Below are 17,355 nucleotides of genomic sequence, written 5' to 3'. Positions count from 1 at the left end.
ACAACAAAACCCCACAAACAATCCATTTCAAAAATGGGCAAAGGACTTAATAGACACTTCTCCAAAGAAGATACACAAATGGCCGAAAAGCACATGAAATATGCTCAGCATCACTAATCATTAAAGAAATACAAATCAAAACCACAATGAGATACCACTTTACTTCCATTGTTGTCATTGTTCAGTTGCTAAGTCGTGTCTTACTCTTTGTGACCCCATGAACTGCAGCACGCCAGGCTTCCCTGTCCTTCACTATCTCCTGGAGTTTGCTCAGACTTACATCCATTGAGTCAGTGATGCTATTCAACCATGTCATCTTCTGTTGCCCCCTTCTCCTCTTGACCTCAGTTTTTGATGGCTATTATCCACACACACACACACACCCAAAAAATAACTTTCAGCAAGGATGTGGAGAAATCAGAACCTATGTGCATTGCTGGTAGAAATTTAAAATGGTGCAGCCACTATTGAAAATAGTACTGTGATTCCTCAAAACACTAGACATAGAAGTACCATGACCCAGCAATTCCACTTTCAAAACAACTAGGACTCAAACAGATGATTTGCACAATTTTGTTCACAAGAGCATTATTGGAAATGGCCAAAAGGCACAGATAGCACAAATGTCCATTGACAGGTGAGAGGATAGACGAAATTTGGTGTATTCATATGACGGAATATTAGCCTGCCTTAAAAGGAAGGAAATTCTGACATATGCTATAGCATGATGAACCTTGAAAACATCATGCTTGGTGAAATAAACCAGACACAAAAGGACAAATATATGCTCTAGCTTATATGAGGTACCTAGAAGAGGGAAATTTATAGAGACAGAAAGTAGAATGGTGGTTACTAGGGGCAAGGAGGAGGGGGATATGGGAAGTTCTTGTTTAATGGAGTTTCAGTTTGGTGTGATGAAAACGTTCTGGAGTCGGATATTAATGATGGTGGCACAACAGTGTGAATACACTTAGTGCCACTGAACTGTATACACTTGAATATGGTAAATTTTATATCTATTCATAACAAAAAAGGCATCACACACACACACACACACACACACACACTTCTCAGTTGCAGTAACCGCATTTCCAATACTAAATAGCCATATGTGGCTAATGGCCACTATGTTGGACATCCTAGGCCTAAAACAAAGGATTTGGGGGCAGGCATATATTTGGTAGGAACATAACAGTAATTTGGTTTTCACATTTAGCTCAAGGATATTAGTTCCATTTTTCCAGCCTTAAAATAATAAAATAGTTGTTGTTCAGTTGCTAAGTCATGTCTAACTCTTTGTGACTCCATGAACTACAGCACGCCAGGCTTCCCTGTCCTTCACCATCTCCCGGAGTTTGCTCAAGCTCATGTCCATTGAATCGGTGATGCCATCTAAACATCATCCTTTGTTGTTCCCTTCTCCTGCCTTCAGGCTTTCCCAGCATCAGGGTCTTTTTCAATAGGTCAGCTCTTTGCATCAGGTGGCCAAAGTATTGGAGCGACAGCTTCTGCATCAGTCCTTCCAATGGATATTCAAGGTTGATTTCCTTTAGGATTGACTGTTTGAGTAAACAGCAAAAGCATACCTACAGGGAGCTCAGTTGTGACCAGCAATGCCCAGTCACTGTACCTGGGAGCCTCCTGGGAACAGGACTGGCCCCTCCTCCATTTTGTGTGATTTAAGCAAGCCACGTGAGCCCCAGGCTTCACCTCCTGGTGCTTTCTAGATGAGATTACACATCTTTTTACATTGGAGGAGCAAATTGCTTCCTGAACCCAGAGCACCACCTGCCTGTGCCTGGCACAGGAGAGTTTCTGGAAGCCAAACATCTCTAGGAAGGGAGGGCACCACATGGGGAAGATGGGAAGGGTTGGTGGCCAGCTCTGGGAGCCCGGGTTAGTGCTGATGGGCAATCACCTATGGGAGAGAAGCAGAGGGGGCCACAGGGTAAGGCAGACCAGGAGGGAATGGAACCGGAAGCAGTGACCCAAAGGAGAGAAACTGAGGTGAAGGTTATGCCAAAGCCACCAGCATGAATACTGGGAATCCATTTTTTCCTAACTTATACCCTTGCTTTTTGCAGAAAAATCAGACAGCAAAGGTAAGATCTAGGGGAACTGAGGGGATAATGGCAGGTCCTCGAGTGAGGGTTAGGGAGGGGTGGGAACCCCAAGGACACAGGGGCCTGGCAGGCTATCATCCATGGGGTCGCAAAGAGTTGGACACAACTGAAGCTATTGAGCACGCACGCACACTGTACTGAATACCAGTGAATCCCTGATGAACCAAGCATGGGAATGAACCAACCACTGGGAATGTGACTAACCAGGGGCCATGCTCTAACCAATCTGCACAGAGCTCAAGAACTGGGGCATGGGGGGAGAGGTGGGGGGTAGGAGAATGGAGGAATGGAGCTCTGTCTGCAGAGGCAGCTTCCCAGAGCTGGGCTGAACTTGCTCTGGTCATGCCCAAAGTCATAGCAAACACTAGACACTCTGACAAGGGCTCTATAACTAACAAATCCTGCAAATAAAGAGGGAGAAGAATGCCATTTCCTAATGCTTTCAAGTTCTCACACAGAAGCCAGCCCAGACAGTGGAATAAGATGGAAAGAAAGCCCTGTGCTTTGAATGTGAGCACCAGTGGCCCTCAGCCAGGGAGTGGCTTTTCTCAGGCATTAAAGATGCAGTTAAAAACATTTTTGAAGCACAAATATGCTTCTCCCACAAATATTCCAAGCAACTGTTACGCATGCCCATATGCACACACACCCTCACAAGCCCCTTTGCAGGAAAGGGTATATGACATTCAGCATCAGGATTAAATGGCTCTTTGTCTGATAGTGTATGGCACCAGGGGAGATCAGTAAAGATAAACACGTGCTTCTTTCATACCCATTCACCTGGAGGGAGACCAAGGACCACTTTAAAAAGTGGGTGCTTAAAGACAATAAAAGGCTGACCAGGCAGTGAGTGGACTGGGAAGTTGGGACCCTGCCCCAGAACAAGGGTTTTCAAAGCCTTCGAGCTCACTTAACAGCACTGTGTGCAGTTAACTTAACAGCACTGTGTGCTGCCACAGTGAACTCTGTGGCTCCCACCCCTTACTTGGGAACCCATCAGCAGGAAGGCAGGGGCTGCAAGGGTGGGTCTGGTCCAGGAAACAGGGCTGTGCCCACAGGCCAACCGCCCCGTAAGGCCACCAAAGTGTGCTGCCCAGTGCTGCAGCTCTGGAAACGCCACCTCGAACTTCCCCAAGGACTGCAAGGTGAAGACCGCTGCAGAACACTGAAGTCCAGAGAGCAGAGCGAGGCTGCTCTACTTCCTGTGGAGAAGAACCATGGCTCTGGTAGAAGTGCTGAGTTCAGGGCTGGTGCTACTCATACAGGGATACAGAGGGCAGGCCCAGTGGGAAAGATAGTCAGGAAAGAGATATGAGAGTGTCAGAGTGAGGCCTGGATGGTGCCCGTCCATGAGAAGCATGCTTGCAAAGCTTGGAGGTTACTGTCATGGGGCGAGGGGAGCTGGTTTACAGACCAGCATCCTCACACTGAGTATACGCCCCCACATCCCACACACCATCCCTTCCAGCCAGGGTGAGGAGCAAGCGGCCGCACAAAGGTCACCCCCTACCCCCGACTCCCTAGTCCACTCTAGATGCCCTTTCAGCCTGGGCTTGACCATTGCACCATCCCCTGGAGTGGAGACTTAGTCTTCTTTAATGGGAAAGCTGGGAGGGGATGGAGGAGACAGGAAGACAGAAATAGCCAGAGAAAGAGAAATATGCAAATACATTCCAGGAAAACACACCCAAACTAAAACCACAATGATCCAGAAAAAGCTAATGCTTGGTTCCCATAAGCTTCAGAATCCCATTTTCCTGACCATCCTAATGCATTCCACCGCCCCCCCACCTCCCCCAGTCCCCCAATCAGTCATTGTCCAACAGGCTATCTCGTGATCTGATTCCCCTCTTCCGCTCTCCAGTGGCTGACTGGGGCCAGTATCCCTGCCTCCCTCCTCACCCGCCTGCCCCAGGGTCTCTCCTGGACAGACATGACCGAGGAGTGGGGCTCTCCACCCCCCAGGAGAGGACACAGAGGAGGGAGGATATGGCATCCACCTTTGGGCTCCGTGGAAATAACCCACACCACCAAACAATCGGTTTAATTTTATTTCAAAATTGTACAAAACGGCCACACGCGGCTATAAAAAACTTCGTCTTCAGAACACGTGGAAATTCAGAAAGAACAACAAAACAGGTATCGTTCACAGTGTAATGGAAAAGCTTTCTCTGAGGCAGAAATTACAACTCTTCCTTCTTCTTTCCTAGTCTCTCATGGTCTCCCTCCCGGAGCGTTCGGATAAAATTGGTAAATCCCAGCTCCTGTAGGGAAGAAGAGAAGAGTAGGACCTGTAACTCCATGAGGATGTGCGCCCTCCCTTTATGCCCCTTTCCTGACCCTCTGCGTGCTCACACTTCTGGGCACAGAGAGGTGGCTGAGGGGGTGGCCGGGCCCATGTGGGAAGCTTGACTATGGAGAAGCCCTGAAAAGTGGGTGAGGAAATCCTCCCACACCCTGGAACCCTGAATTCTCCTCTGCCCCCACCCTGCTCTTGGGCCAGGACTTATGAAAACCTCTTGGGATTCCCTTCCAGCCGGGCCAGAGCCTCGCCTTCTTGGCTCTGAGCGTCGCAGCTGACTGGCTACCTGGGAAGCCCCCTCAGTGGCTGTTTCCCTGCCCCTCAGCAGACAGAGCTCGGGGCAGTGCCTCCCCACGACTCACCGTCGGATTGGTGTCATACTTCTCCACAAACTTCCCGTAGTTGTAGTAGTGGAAAGTGGGGTAGCCCTTGACTGCCTCCTGCTGACACAAGTCCTTGTTCTTCTCTTTGACGCAGTCAATAGCGACACAGGCAATCTGCAGGGTGCAAGAAGGGAGGCTCAGCATGGGGGTCTCCAGCCTGAGAGCTGAGGCCTGGATCCTCTGTGTGCAGGCTGCACCCGAGGCCCAGAGCCTGTGATTTCTGAGCTCCTCCCCAACAGCAGGGACACGCTGAACCAAAGCACCCCCAGCCCCATGCTCCACTGAGCCCAATAGCACTTGCTTTTAATTCCCCAGGCAGACAGGTGAGGAATGCCCTCAGACTACCCTTTAAAATCAAGAGTACAATGTAAAGGAAATTATGACTTGAAAGCATCTGTAAACACTACAAGTTTGTGATACTTTCTGTGAGGCACTGTGGGATTTATTCATTCATCTCCTAATATTTCCTGAACACTTTTTCGGGGAGGCAAGGTCAAGAATAAGAGCTTCGAAGTCAAGTTTTCCATGTGTAAGTCTTGGCTTGGCTGCATATTAACACTTATGGGAAGTCACTTAGCATCTTCACGCCTCAACATCCTCATCTGTAAAATGGAGATAGTATCAATACCCGGGCTATCAGGACATCCTGAAGACTGAGTAAGACAAGTCGGGGGAGGTGAAGGGCACATGGTCAGAGGTCAGTACACGTTAGCTGCTATTAGAGGCACTCCTACTGGCCTGGAACACTGGCTCTGTCCCCAACAGGAGCCCAGAATCTGGTCAGGGAGCTGGGTAAACAGGAAAAACCAAGGCGTGACAGGAGGCGTGTGGAGTGCTCCAGGGTGCCAGGATGGCCTGCAAAACGGTTCAGAAGAACTCTGCAAAGTTTGCCCCCTGGGCGGAGGACTGATGGAGGGGGAGAAGCAGATTCCATCCTGGGGAACACATTCCAGAACCCGGGACAGAGTTCAACATGACTAAAGCAAACAGGTTTTAGCCAGAAAGAGATTCCTAAATCGGCCGCTGCCCTCTTCTTGCCCATCTAACAAATTCCACGTGCTGGGCAGTTTTTCCTTATTTATTGCTCTTTCCCAACAAGAGGGTGTAAAGCAGACATGGGGAACTTTTCTCCTGCTGAGGGTCACAGAGCAGGGAGGGAGAGGAGGGGGTTGACTAACGGCAAGAGCAATCCACAAGCGTCACACAAGAGTGGTGGCATTGACGAAGCCAAGCCTGCTCTGGACGCTACGAGGACAGTGGTGACCTTGACAAAGTCAGCCATCGAGCGACTGACATTCTTACTACAGGAAGGCACTACAGACACATAACAAGCGAGATCACTGTGGAGTCCAAAGGATGCCCTGAAGGAACTAAGAGGGTGCTTGGACAGACCACGGCCAGAGGGGCTGCTTTCACCAGGATGGCCAAGGAGGCCTTTCCAAGGAGCTAACATTTGATCTGAGCCATCAGTGATATAAGGCAGCCAGCGGCATGAAGGCCCGAGGGAAGAGCAGCCAGCTAGGACCAGCCCAGGCCAGGACCCGGGAGAGGAATTGGTGTGGCACCTTGAGGGCCAGAACCCACTCAGGAGCCCACACAGAACTACGACTGCGCTGGAGGTTTAAAGCTGCTGGACAGCCGTGACTCGCAGGGTTCTCTGGCTGCTGGTTATTCACACTTGGATGGAGGCCCCCTTTCCAGGCAGGAGAGCCCTGCAGAGCACCAACAGTCATGCTTATTTACCTGTGCCCAGGTGAGCAGGGCTGACAGGCAGTGAAGAGTGAGCCTTGCATTCTGGTTACTAGTCACTTGTCCCCCACTTACCCACCTTCAAGCCCCCTTCTAATCCCTCAGCTACATAGCACTCTATACGATGAGACCTCTTAGAGCAGAGTCTGCAAACTCTGCACACAATCAGTATTTGACTCTCAGTCCTCTTCTGTTTGGCCCACAGAAAATTAAAAAAAAAGAGAGAGAGTCTGACTTAGTTGCCAACCTAGATAAAGAGCCCAAAGATTTTAATAGAAAGTTTGGCTTTTCAGCTTTTCCTTAAAAGCCAAATCTGAGGGTACTTGCCCTGCATTCCCACAGGCAATATGTGGCTAGGAAAGTGGGGTAGCTGTCTCCTTCAGGCAAGGTCAGCTTGCTGTCTGTCTGTGTCCACACGTACCAGCAGGCTTCTGAGAATTCCAGCTCATCCTCTAAAGCCTTTCCTGATTTATTTAGGAACATGAGGCGGAGGCTCCTCTGGCTGTCTTCAGGGCTCCATTTCTCAGGGCAGGTGCTGAGCAGCCGGGCCCGTGGGGACCGTGCACCGGGGCAGCCCTCGTCTAGGGGCTGTTGCTCCCCTGCTAGGCGGTGAAAATGTTTAATGAGCTTTGCTCCAGGCTGCTGCTCTCCCTGTATCCGCTTTAAATTATAAATTTAATTTGTATACATTCCCTGGAGCTGTGGGAAATGTAGTGTATGGTTTTATAAATCAACTAAATAAAAAATGGGTACTTATTCCGAATCCCCTAATATAGCTGCCAGTGCTTCTTCCAGCTGCAAAGGCTCCTCAGTTCTCAGTCTCTATAGCAGAAGGGGAGACAGGCATGGGCCCTTCAGGAAGTGGCTTAGACTCTCTGGAAAGAAGGCAGCAAATAAACCTCTCCACATCTACCCCAGTGTCACCTAAGTGTTGCCCCCCTCACACCCACTCGAGATTTGCACCAACTTACCCGAAGCACTGAACGTACACTAACTTCTAGATTTGCTCCATGCCAGGTGGCTCAGTGTCCTGCAACATCCTGTCTGTCCAGCACTTGCCAATGGCACCTGCAACTCTCAGCTGAAGGGAGCTAAAAGTGAGGCCAGTGATGGAGAGGCTTGAGGACACCTCGACCTCCGAGGGGGACGACTCTGTCCCTGCTGAGGTCTCCAGGGACTGAGCCTAGTTAGCCATGCAGTGATTTGCTCATTAACACACCTGCTCTGGCTTCCCTTCCTCCATCCCCTCAACTGCTCCCCAAGACCACCTCCCCAGAAATCCCCTGCATGGGAGTCCAGGCCCCGAGTCCACTTCTGGGAGACCTCTGACCATGCCTATACATTCGGTTCTGATGCTGCCCCTTTCCATCTGGTAGCTTTGGGCGAGTCACTTAACCTCTCTGAAACTCAATCTCCTCATCTGTAAAATGAGAGAGTAATAATACTGAGGTGACTAGACTACTGTGAGGACAACGTCACAAAATGCTTTAGAAGTAATATCAGCAGAAGAGGAGGAGGACTTAGGAACTATCAAACATGTTACCCAGTTTCTTTATCCAGTCAACACCTACAGAGATTTCAGGCGTCAAGACTGTGGGGGATTCAAGGGAAAACAAGGTCCCTGCTCTCAGGGAGATCTCCCTTCTATGAACTCGAGGGACGATACGCAACACACACCACACAGTCAGAGCTACCCTAGCTTTGCCAGCCAATCACAGAGGGGCCCCCACTGCTCCAGGGCCTGCTCCTGGGATGACCTTGCACCTGGCCGGGAGCTGTGCTGTACTGCTGACCGCCCCCCCACCCCCGGGCTGGGACACTTTGCTGAGCAGTGAGAGAGGCCCCACTTTGCCAGGCCAGGGGTCAGCCTTCCACTTGAGATCCTGGTCCTCACGGCCACCTCCAGAACGTCTCCTGTTCCAACACTAACAGTGTGCAGCCCTTTCTGCCCGCAGCATGTCAACTGCTAATGTCCCCAGTAACCTCCTGGGAGGGGGAGGCTCCCCAGCTAAAATATGAGCTGCTTCATGCGGCTTTTATTGATTCAGTAAAATAAATCTCTGCAGGAGCTAATATTGACTTTGGCTATGAAAATGGAAGTGAACAACCAACTGCATATTGATTGGGGAAGGAACAGGGACAAGCTTCTGGGTGGGAAAAAAAAAATGCAATTCTGGCTCACAGGTGGCAGCATGGGGTGTCGGGAAGAATTGGGAGTCAGGAGACCCACTTCTGGCTGTCAGTGACATATTGGGTGTCCCTGGGCAAGAGACACAGCTCCTCCTTTTTGGGCCTTCCTCCCTCAGGAGGGGGAGAGGGCTAGTCAGGCCAGTGGTCACTAAACACCAGCCTGTGGTCAGCACAAATTCCTGGAGCCATCCCCCGAGGCTCTGATCTGATAGTTCTAGGATGACACCCAGCCATCATGGCACCGGTGCCCCTGGCTGAAAACAGGATGCTTCCTGCTGCTACTGAGAGCCGTCTCCAGAATGCTGGCCTGCAAGCTGCCTGGGACAGAGAAGTTAAGTATGTTCCTGAAAATGAGTGAGGGTGATGCCTGGCTTGGAAGGAGAGACAAGGAATAACAGGGGAATAATTCTAGAAAAAGGTCAGCAACATTACTGGCCCAAGTTAAGATAATTAAGCAAAGGCATATCGGTATCTCAGAGAAGGAGGGGGTCACCATGGAAACAAGACCCCTGTGCATCAGCAGGGGGACGGAGAAGAGAAGGAATAGCCCTCAGCTGCCAATGAGGGGCACAGCCAGCCTGGTCTCATGAGGACTGGTGTGATCCCCTCACAGGCCCTAGAGACCTGAGCAGCCAGGGGGCGGGAAGCCCCCACACCGGTCACCCTCCTGTGTGCCCAGGGCACCAAGTGTTCTGGGTAAAAATGATGGGAGCTGTGTGGAGAGACTGCCAGTCCAGCTCTGGTCCTGGGGAGTAAAGGCCTCCCCACACCAACGCACGCCCAGCCCTGCAGGGACAAGCAGCCCGGGCTGTACTGGAGCAGCCAGACTGGGAGCAGCCACCCTGCTCAGGTCGAGGGTGGCAGAAGTGGGTGGAGGGGTGAAGGAGACAGACGACAGGAAGCACCTCCCTGCCGTGCCCCTCTCAATGCAAGCCAAGTGGCAGGGAGAGGACATAAGTGTTTTTGGTCCTTATACTCCCTCTTGATGGCGAAGGGTGTCTCAAGGGCACAGGCAGGGCTCGCAGGTGACCACGGGACTTCCTGATTCAGGGAAGGTGTCTGGAGCCTGAGTCCCCCCACATGTGCCTGGCTTCCTCTGACTCACTGTTCCTATACAGCTCTCACCACCCCACCACTGCCACCGTGGGGCCAGTGCAAGGCGATCTCAGCATCTGTATCCCACCTGCCCCGGCTGCGCCTGACAACTCCACATGGAAAAATAAGGCAGAGATGTATCGGACTTTGGGTTTGGGTGTGTGTGAGCATGTTTGGGGGGCATTTCAGGGGACAGGTTCCTATGATGGAGTCCCAGGCAAGTAAACCAGTGCTGCCACTTTAGATGAAGGAAATGTGAGACCTGGAGTCTTACAGCTCACGCAGTTTAGCAGCAGCCCAGATGCACCAGCCTGAGTTCTGGGGTCTTCTCGCTGCCGTGCACCCCCTCAGCCTCAGAGTCTGCCTGGTCTGCTGGAGCTGCCTGGGGGACTGCCTGGGGCCCCCTCCCTGTGCTCTAAGCCGATCTGCAGCTCTAGCTTGTTAATTTTCTGCTTCATCAGTCAGCAACTGCAGGAGCCTTTCACTTGGGCGGGATGAGGCTCCGTTCCCATGGCCTTGCTCTCCTCCACCTTGGCCGCCTCCAGTTGACTTTTGTGGGATATTTTTATTTGTACTTTTAATTACACAAGTAGTGCATGACTACAAATCCTACCGTAAAAAGATGTGAGCATTAAAAAAGAATGAACAAATGACCCCTTTACCACTCCCTCCTTCAAGGAACGGCTGTAACGGTTCAGTGTATCCCTTTCAGTCGATTTTGCAGCATAAATGCAGCCAAGCTCTATCCCGCCTTCTAAAAAGGATGTCCTGGTTGCCAGAAATCCCTATGTCTCAGCAGAAGCTGCTTGGGGAGGGCAACCTGAACAGAAGGGAGGAAGGTGTGGGCACTGGTGGTAGTGGGAAGCTGGAGGCGGGACAAGAGATGAAGAGGAAGGGTGTCCTTACCTTTCGGTCATCTTTGAAGGCATCAGCAGTGGCAGTAAAGTGTGGAATGACCTTCTTACAGTGCGGGCACCCTGTGTGAGAGGGAAGGAGACAGCATTGCACATGGAGCAGGGCCAGGGGCCAGGAGCCCTGCCTGGAACTTCCAGAGAGGCCTTTCCAGGAGTTTCTCTCCTCCCAACAGACTTCAGGGTCCATCTGACTCCCACCCACTGCACACCCACCGTCAGGGTTCAGGTATCAACCCCACCACTCAAACTCTCCATTGTGCGTCTGCTGTCGGCACGAGGGCTCTGCAGGAGGCCTGTGCCAGTGTGAGGTTCACTCTTGCCTGGGACCTCCCACTCCATACCCTCTGACCCCACACCCACCCTCAAGGCTGGGGGTGGGGGACACAGACACTGTGGTCTTGGTCTGCAAGCTCCTTGCATGGAGGGCTGCCCTCAGGGTTCAGAAGAGCCTGATCCAGGGCGCAGTGGGAGCTTTTCGGGCTTAGAAGAAAAGGACATGTGCTCTGGCTTCTCGGAGCCTGTTCTGAAGCTCCTTCTTGCACCCCAGTGACAATGGCGGAGCCTGCCACTTCATGACTGAAAAGGTACATGTGGGAAAGTGGAGGGTGGGAGCAAGCACTCTGCCTGACTTGAGCAGCTCATGCATTGCTGTCGATTCCCACACTGCCCCCAGCCCCCACCCCCAGACCGAGGACCCCTGGTTGTCATGCTGTCCTTCCACTCCTGCCTTAGAGTCCACCTGAACTCTGGATCCAGGAATAGGAGTGTAGAGGTCAGGCTGAGAGGAGGACAAGCCGCCGGAATCACTGCCGCTTCTCAGGGCCTGGGTTCCCGAACCAGGGACGAGGACCAGAGCTCCAGAGGCCCCGGATGGGACAGTGGCATGTGGGCTGCCCCGAGCCCCTCCAGTTCCAGTGACAGGTCCCCAGTATGGGGCCCACCTGTGTGCGGCCACTTTCTCCTGTCTCGGCAAGTCCAGGACACCATACTCCAGGGAGGAAGCCCAAGAAACTGCGGGCTGCTCTGGCCCAAATCCACTTTCCCGGCCTTCCCCTCAGCTTTGGTCCATCAAAACCCAAAACCCACCTCTCCCTACTGCTCTCCAGACACTGAAGCCAACTGCCAAGAGAACAGAACTGCTTTGAGGGAAGGAGTTCCCTGACTGTGGTAATTAATTCTGGTCAAAACACAGGTGGGAGAGGCCAGATGCCCCCTGGGGAGCCCTGGCTCCAGCTAACTTCTTGACCAACAGTCGGACCAGGCCTTTGGGCCCTCCCACGGCCTTCGGGAAGCCCAGACAGAGAAAGGAGAAAGCCTGGCTCATCTGCTCTCTCTCTTTTTAAAATAAAGGTAATGATGACTGGCATTTCAAAGGGTTTTATGAAACCAAATTAAGGCAGAGCTACAACTTTAATCTGAATTTAGCACCTGAGCTGGTTCCTGAGAACCATATGGCGGGACCACCCATATGGCCTGGCTAGTGGAGTGGCCAGCTGGCCCCAGAGCAGAATGGATGGTGGTGATGGGAGGATTTTCCCAATGTCCATCACAGGAGTAGAGAAGAGAGCTGAGCTAGTTACAGTTACACCAGAACTGAGACAAAGTACCGAGCACAGCCTAACTCATGGCAGATGCCAATGGCAATTATAGGAACACGGTACTAATTTGACCCAATAGAGGGAAGAATGGCTCAAATTCATGCAAATATCAATACTACAAAGGAATGATGGTATAGAGCTTTCAAAACATTTAAAGAGCTCAATATACTGGTCGAGAGTTCGTCAAAGTGTGCCCTGCAGTACCTAGAGGTCCCCTGTAAGTGGCATGTGAATGCTCGCTAAGACATCAGGTTGGCTGGAAATAAGCTACTCCCTTCCCCTAAATCTGGTATCACTCCTAATTTCTTCTTTTTAACTTCTCTGCTTACTGAAAGCATAAAGGTCACTGTCAGTTTAGTGCAAATTCCTGCTATCATCAATTTGAAGCATCCAGGTCTCAGATTAATGGCCTTCTGCTACATCTCATTTTCTCATTATCTAAAAGAAAGAGCATGGCAGATGAATAACTAGAGGGGAGGTTGTTTTAGAAAGGGCATGAAGATGTTTCCCAGACATGTCAGGTGGGCCAGAAGAGGCATGATTTTTTAATGTGGGCTCTTTAAAACGGTGCCACCTCTGTGTCGCAGGAAACTAAAGCAGCCTTCCAGAGTGGGGAGAGAGGAACAAAGACCAAGGACAGGACAGAAAATTCCAATTCCAACTCAGCCAAGCTGGCCTAAGAGGGGCAGTCACTATGACCAGACCATTCAGAGCAAACAGAGGGGCTCTGGAACAGGACAGAACAATGAAACAGCAGGAGAAAGAGCTGTGTAGAAACTAGAGAGGGAGGATGTGGGGGGAGGTGGGACATGGGGGGACAGGACAAACAGGGTTTGCTTTTTACTTTACACCTACCTTTATCAGGTATGTGACCTTTCTGCAGTATTTAGATTCTTTATATACAAATTAAGTATATGTTACAGTCCATGGGGTAGCAAAGAGTCAGACATGACTGAGTGACTAACCCTTTTACTTCACTTTAATATATACTACCTATAGGATAAATAAGAATATATTATTTTATTGCTATTTTATTGTCGAGAACAAGAAATGCAAAAAGGCAAAATGGTTGTCTGAGGAGGCCTTACAGATAGCTGAGAAAAGAAGAGAAGCTAAAGGCAAAGGAGAAAAGGAAAGATATACCCATTTGAAAGCAAAGTTCCAAAGAATAGCAAGGAGAGATAAGAAAGCCTTCCTCAGTGATCAGTGCAAAGAAACAGAGGAAAACAATAGAATGGGGAAGACTAGAGATCTCTTCAAGAAAATTAGAGATACCAAGGGAACATTTCATGCAAAGATGGGCACAATAAAGGACAGAAATGGTATAGACCTAACAGAAGCAGAAGATATTAAGGAGGTGGTAAGAATACACAGAAGAAATAAACAAAAAAGATCTTCATGACCCAGAGAACCACGATGGTGTGATCACTCACCTAGAGCCAGACATCCTGGAAAGTGGGCCTTAGGAAGCATCATTACAAACAAAACTAGTGGAGGTGATGAAATTCCAGATGAGCTATTTCAAATCCTAAAAGATGATGCTGTTAAAGTGCTGTACTCAATATGCCAGCAAATCTGGAAAACTCAGCAGTAGGACTGAAAAAGGTCAGCTTTCATTCCAATCCCAAAGAAAGGCAAAGACAAAGAATGTTCAAACTACTGCACAATTGCACTCATCTCACACACTAGCAAAGTAAAGCTCAAAATTCTCCAAGCCAGGCTTCAACAGTATGTGAACTGTGAACTTCCAGATGATCAAGCTGGATTTAGAAAAGGCAGAGGAACCAGAGATCAAATTGTAAACATTTGTTGGATCATCAAAAAAGCAAGAGAGCTCCAGAAAAACATCTGCTTTATTGATTATCCCAAAATCTTTGACTGTGTAGATCCCAACAAACTGTGGAAAATTCTTCAAGAGATGGGAATACCAGACCACCTGACCTGCCTCCTGAGAAATCTGTACGCAGGTCAAGAGCAACAGTTAGAACTGGCCATAGAACCACAGACTGGTTCCAAATCAGGAAAAGAAGTACGTCAAGGCTGTATATTGTCACCCTGCTTATTTAACTTATATGCATCATGAGAGATGCCAGGCTGGAAGAAGCACAAGCTGGAATCAAGACTGCCAGGAGAATTATCAATAACCTCAGATATGCAGATGACACTACCCTTATGGCAGAAAGCAAAGAAGAACTAAAGAGCCTCTTGATGAAAGTGAAAGAGGAGAGTAAAAAAGCTGGCTTAAAACTCAACATTCAAAAAATGAAGATCATGGCATCTGGTCCCATCACTTCATGGCAAATAGATGGGGAAACAATGGAAACAGTGGCAGACTTTATTTTTGGGGGCTCCAAAATCACTGTAGATGGTGACTGCAGCCATGAAATTAAAAGACGCTTGCTCCTTGGAAGACAAGCTATGACCAACCTAGACAGCATATTAAAAAGAAGGGACATTACTTTGCCAACAAAGGTCCATCTAGTCCAAGTTATGGTTTTTCCAGGTGTCATGTATGGATGTGAGAGTTGGACTAAAAAGAAAGCTGAGCGCCAAAAAATTGATCCTTTTTAACTGTGCTGTTGGAGAAGACTCTTGGGAGTCCCTTGGACTGTAGAGAGATCCAACCAGTCCATCCTAAAGGAGATCAGTTCTGAATATTCATTGGAAGGACTGATGCTGAGGCTGAAACTCCAATACTTTGGCCATCTGATGTGAAGAACTGACTCCTTGGAAAAGACCCTGATGCTGGGAAAGATTGAAGGCAGGAGAAGAAGAGGACAACAGAGGATAAGATGGTTGGATGGCATCACCAACTCGGTGGACATGATTTTCAGCAAGCTCCCGGAGCTGGTGATTGACAGGGAAGCCTGGCATGCTATATAGTCCATTTGGTCGCAAAGAGTTGGACACAACTGAGTGACTGAACTGAAGTGAACTGATTTTATTGCTGAAAACATGTTAAAGATTTTTTTCCATTAGGTAGTCCCCTCCCCCCTGCCCCTGTCCAGTGATGAACACACGTCTCAGAGCTTGGAGCAGAGCTCAGGGCAAGACTTGGCAGCAAGGGAGATGGGAAGACTCCAGACACCAAGCCCTCTGCCAGCAGCTGAGTCGCTCAGCAGCAGGCCCTGCAAGGACCACATTTAGTTATTTCTCTTTGGGATGGACTGTTAGACTTTTGAGGTGGGCAGGGACCAGGCCTCTTTCCCAGGTATCCTGGGTCCCAAACATGAAGCACAAAGCTGTTACTTTAAGGAGGTCATTAGCACCCTAGCAGGGTAGGTGTCCCCACTGAAGTCTGGGGGCAAGGGGAGAGAATTTGGGGAAAGTATTCAGTCTGGACTCTCTCAAGTCCACCCCATGGCTGGTCAAAGACTTTCTCCAGCCAGGTTCTCACCAGGTGCTGGGAAGTAACTACCCTCTGAATCAGGATTGTGACTAAGAGAGGGTATCAGCCCAGGCCTCGGGAAGGGCTCCATCATCATTAACTTGCTGCCAAGCCTCAGGCAGTCAGGCATCTCCTGGTCTCAGTGCTACACCCCCAACTCTGCCTGGAAGGAAGACAGCTTCTCAAGATCCACACAGTCTTCTGGACTTTCTCTCAGGACAGAGGACAACAAGAGGAAGCTCTGTAAGGAACTGAAAGAGTGCAAGGCCCACTTGCAGAGGAAAAGGCACAACCAGAGGAAGCATCAGCCACAAGAGGGTGGGGTTGGAGGCTAGGCCAGGAGGCCTCTGCCCAGGACAGTGAGAGCTGAGCAGACTTTCCTCACTGGAGAAGAAGGGATGGGAGGCTAGGACTAGATTGAGCCACCTGCTTCTCTATGGAGTGCGCTCCATAGAGCTTTGTTATCCCCATTCCATTACACTAAGCTGTAACCTGGGGGAGAAAGGGCAGAGCAAGAAATTCAAGAGCCTTTCCTTTACAAATCAGTGAACAACTTTAAAATGGGAACACACAAAACTTGAGATCACAGACACCTACATCAGCAGACACATCATTCCCTCAACTTAAGCTTTGATTAAAATGGGGATCCCGGTGGGGAGCTCTGAGCGAATGTGACTGAACTTCCACCACAGCTTCAACCCTATGGCTTCAGAGCCATGACCTTCAGAAGGTCAGGGAGAGGAGGCTGGGTTGGCAGTGCTCAGAAAGACAGGAACAGAGAGGCCTAATGAGGCAGGCTGAATTCCCAGCTACGAAGTGCCAGGGTTCAAAGGTGAAGTCAATGGCTGGAGGGATGGAGGAAGCCAGGGGTGGGAGAGTCCAGGGACGTGAGGTGGCTGAGTAATCATTAATACAAGGCAGGCCCCGGGCACAGGCAGAAGCAGAGGGCTTTAGGGCTGTTGTGAGAACAGAGCCCAACCCAGCCGGCCCTGAATTCTGAAGGACCTCAGCCAGGAATGAAACTAGAGCCCTGCTCACAGAGAAAATGGCCCAGAGTTGGCTTGTGGCTGCCCAGGTCCCTAGGGGATCTTCTCACCCCATCCTTCACCCCTCAGTGAGCGCCCCAGCGACTTACATGGGGCGTAGAACATGACTAAGGCGTGCTTCTTCCGCTTCAGGGTCTCCCGGAAGTTGTCCCCAGCCAGATGCAACACGCTGGTCTGCTGCTCTTCCCAGGCGGGGTCTGGGGGTGGGGGAGACTCGGGGCTAAAGGAATCAGAGTGGAGGGGAGACAGTCATTGAGAGAAGTGCTTCCACCACCCCCCAACCCCCAAACACTCAGGGGAGCACATAAGAGAAAATCACTTCGCATCCTTTCCAAAACTGAATTTAAATCCTCAATTTAAACAGGAAGAAATGTGAACTGTCTGCAAAGATTTCCTCCAAGGAGCCTCTTAAGAAGCCATTCTATGAAGGTGTGAAGGACCTGAGCCTGTTTTGGGGATAAGGAGCCTCTCTAGTCGTCTCCTTGCCCTGGGGAAAACCCCAGCACCCGGGCTCCCTCTTTCCCTCCCCCTCCTGCCTCTTCTGGTACCCTAAGCACTCCATGATCT

General features: G+C 50.2%; 1 protein-coding gene across 1 annotated transcript in view; it reads right to left on the bottom strand.

The window, feature by feature from the left end:
- Nucleotides 1–4,156: 4,156 nt before the first annotated feature.
- Nucleotides 4,157–17,355, bottom strand: part of PDIA5 (protein disulfide isomerase family A member 5) — a 92,076-nt gene continuing 78,877 nt past the window's right edge. The window contains exons 14-17 of the mRNA XM_043473153.1: nucleotides 16,878–17,008; nucleotides 10,749–10,819; nucleotides 4,788–4,922; nucleotides 4,157–4,387 (exon numbers count right to left, since the gene is read on the bottom strand). Of these exons, the coding sequence (XP_043329088.1) occupies nucleotides 4,307–4,387; nucleotides 4,788–4,922; nucleotides 10,749–10,819; nucleotides 16,878–17,008 (418 nt within the window). The 3' untranslated portion in view covers nucleotides 4,157–4,306. The remainder of the gene's footprint in view (nucleotides 4,388–4,787; nucleotides 4,923–10,748; nucleotides 10,820–16,877; nucleotides 17,009–17,355) is intronic.

This window comes from Cervus canadensis, chromosome 7 (genome assembly GCF_019320065.1).
Source record: "Cervus canadensis isolate Bull #8, Minnesota chromosome 7, ASM1932006v1, whole genome shotgun sequence".
Taxonomy (NCBI): Eukaryota; Metazoa; Chordata; class Mammalia; order Artiodactyla; family Cervidae; genus Cervus; species Cervus canadensis.
The sequence above is the reverse complement of the archived record's forward strand: the minus strand, read 5'-3'. Positions and strand labels throughout refer to the sequence as shown.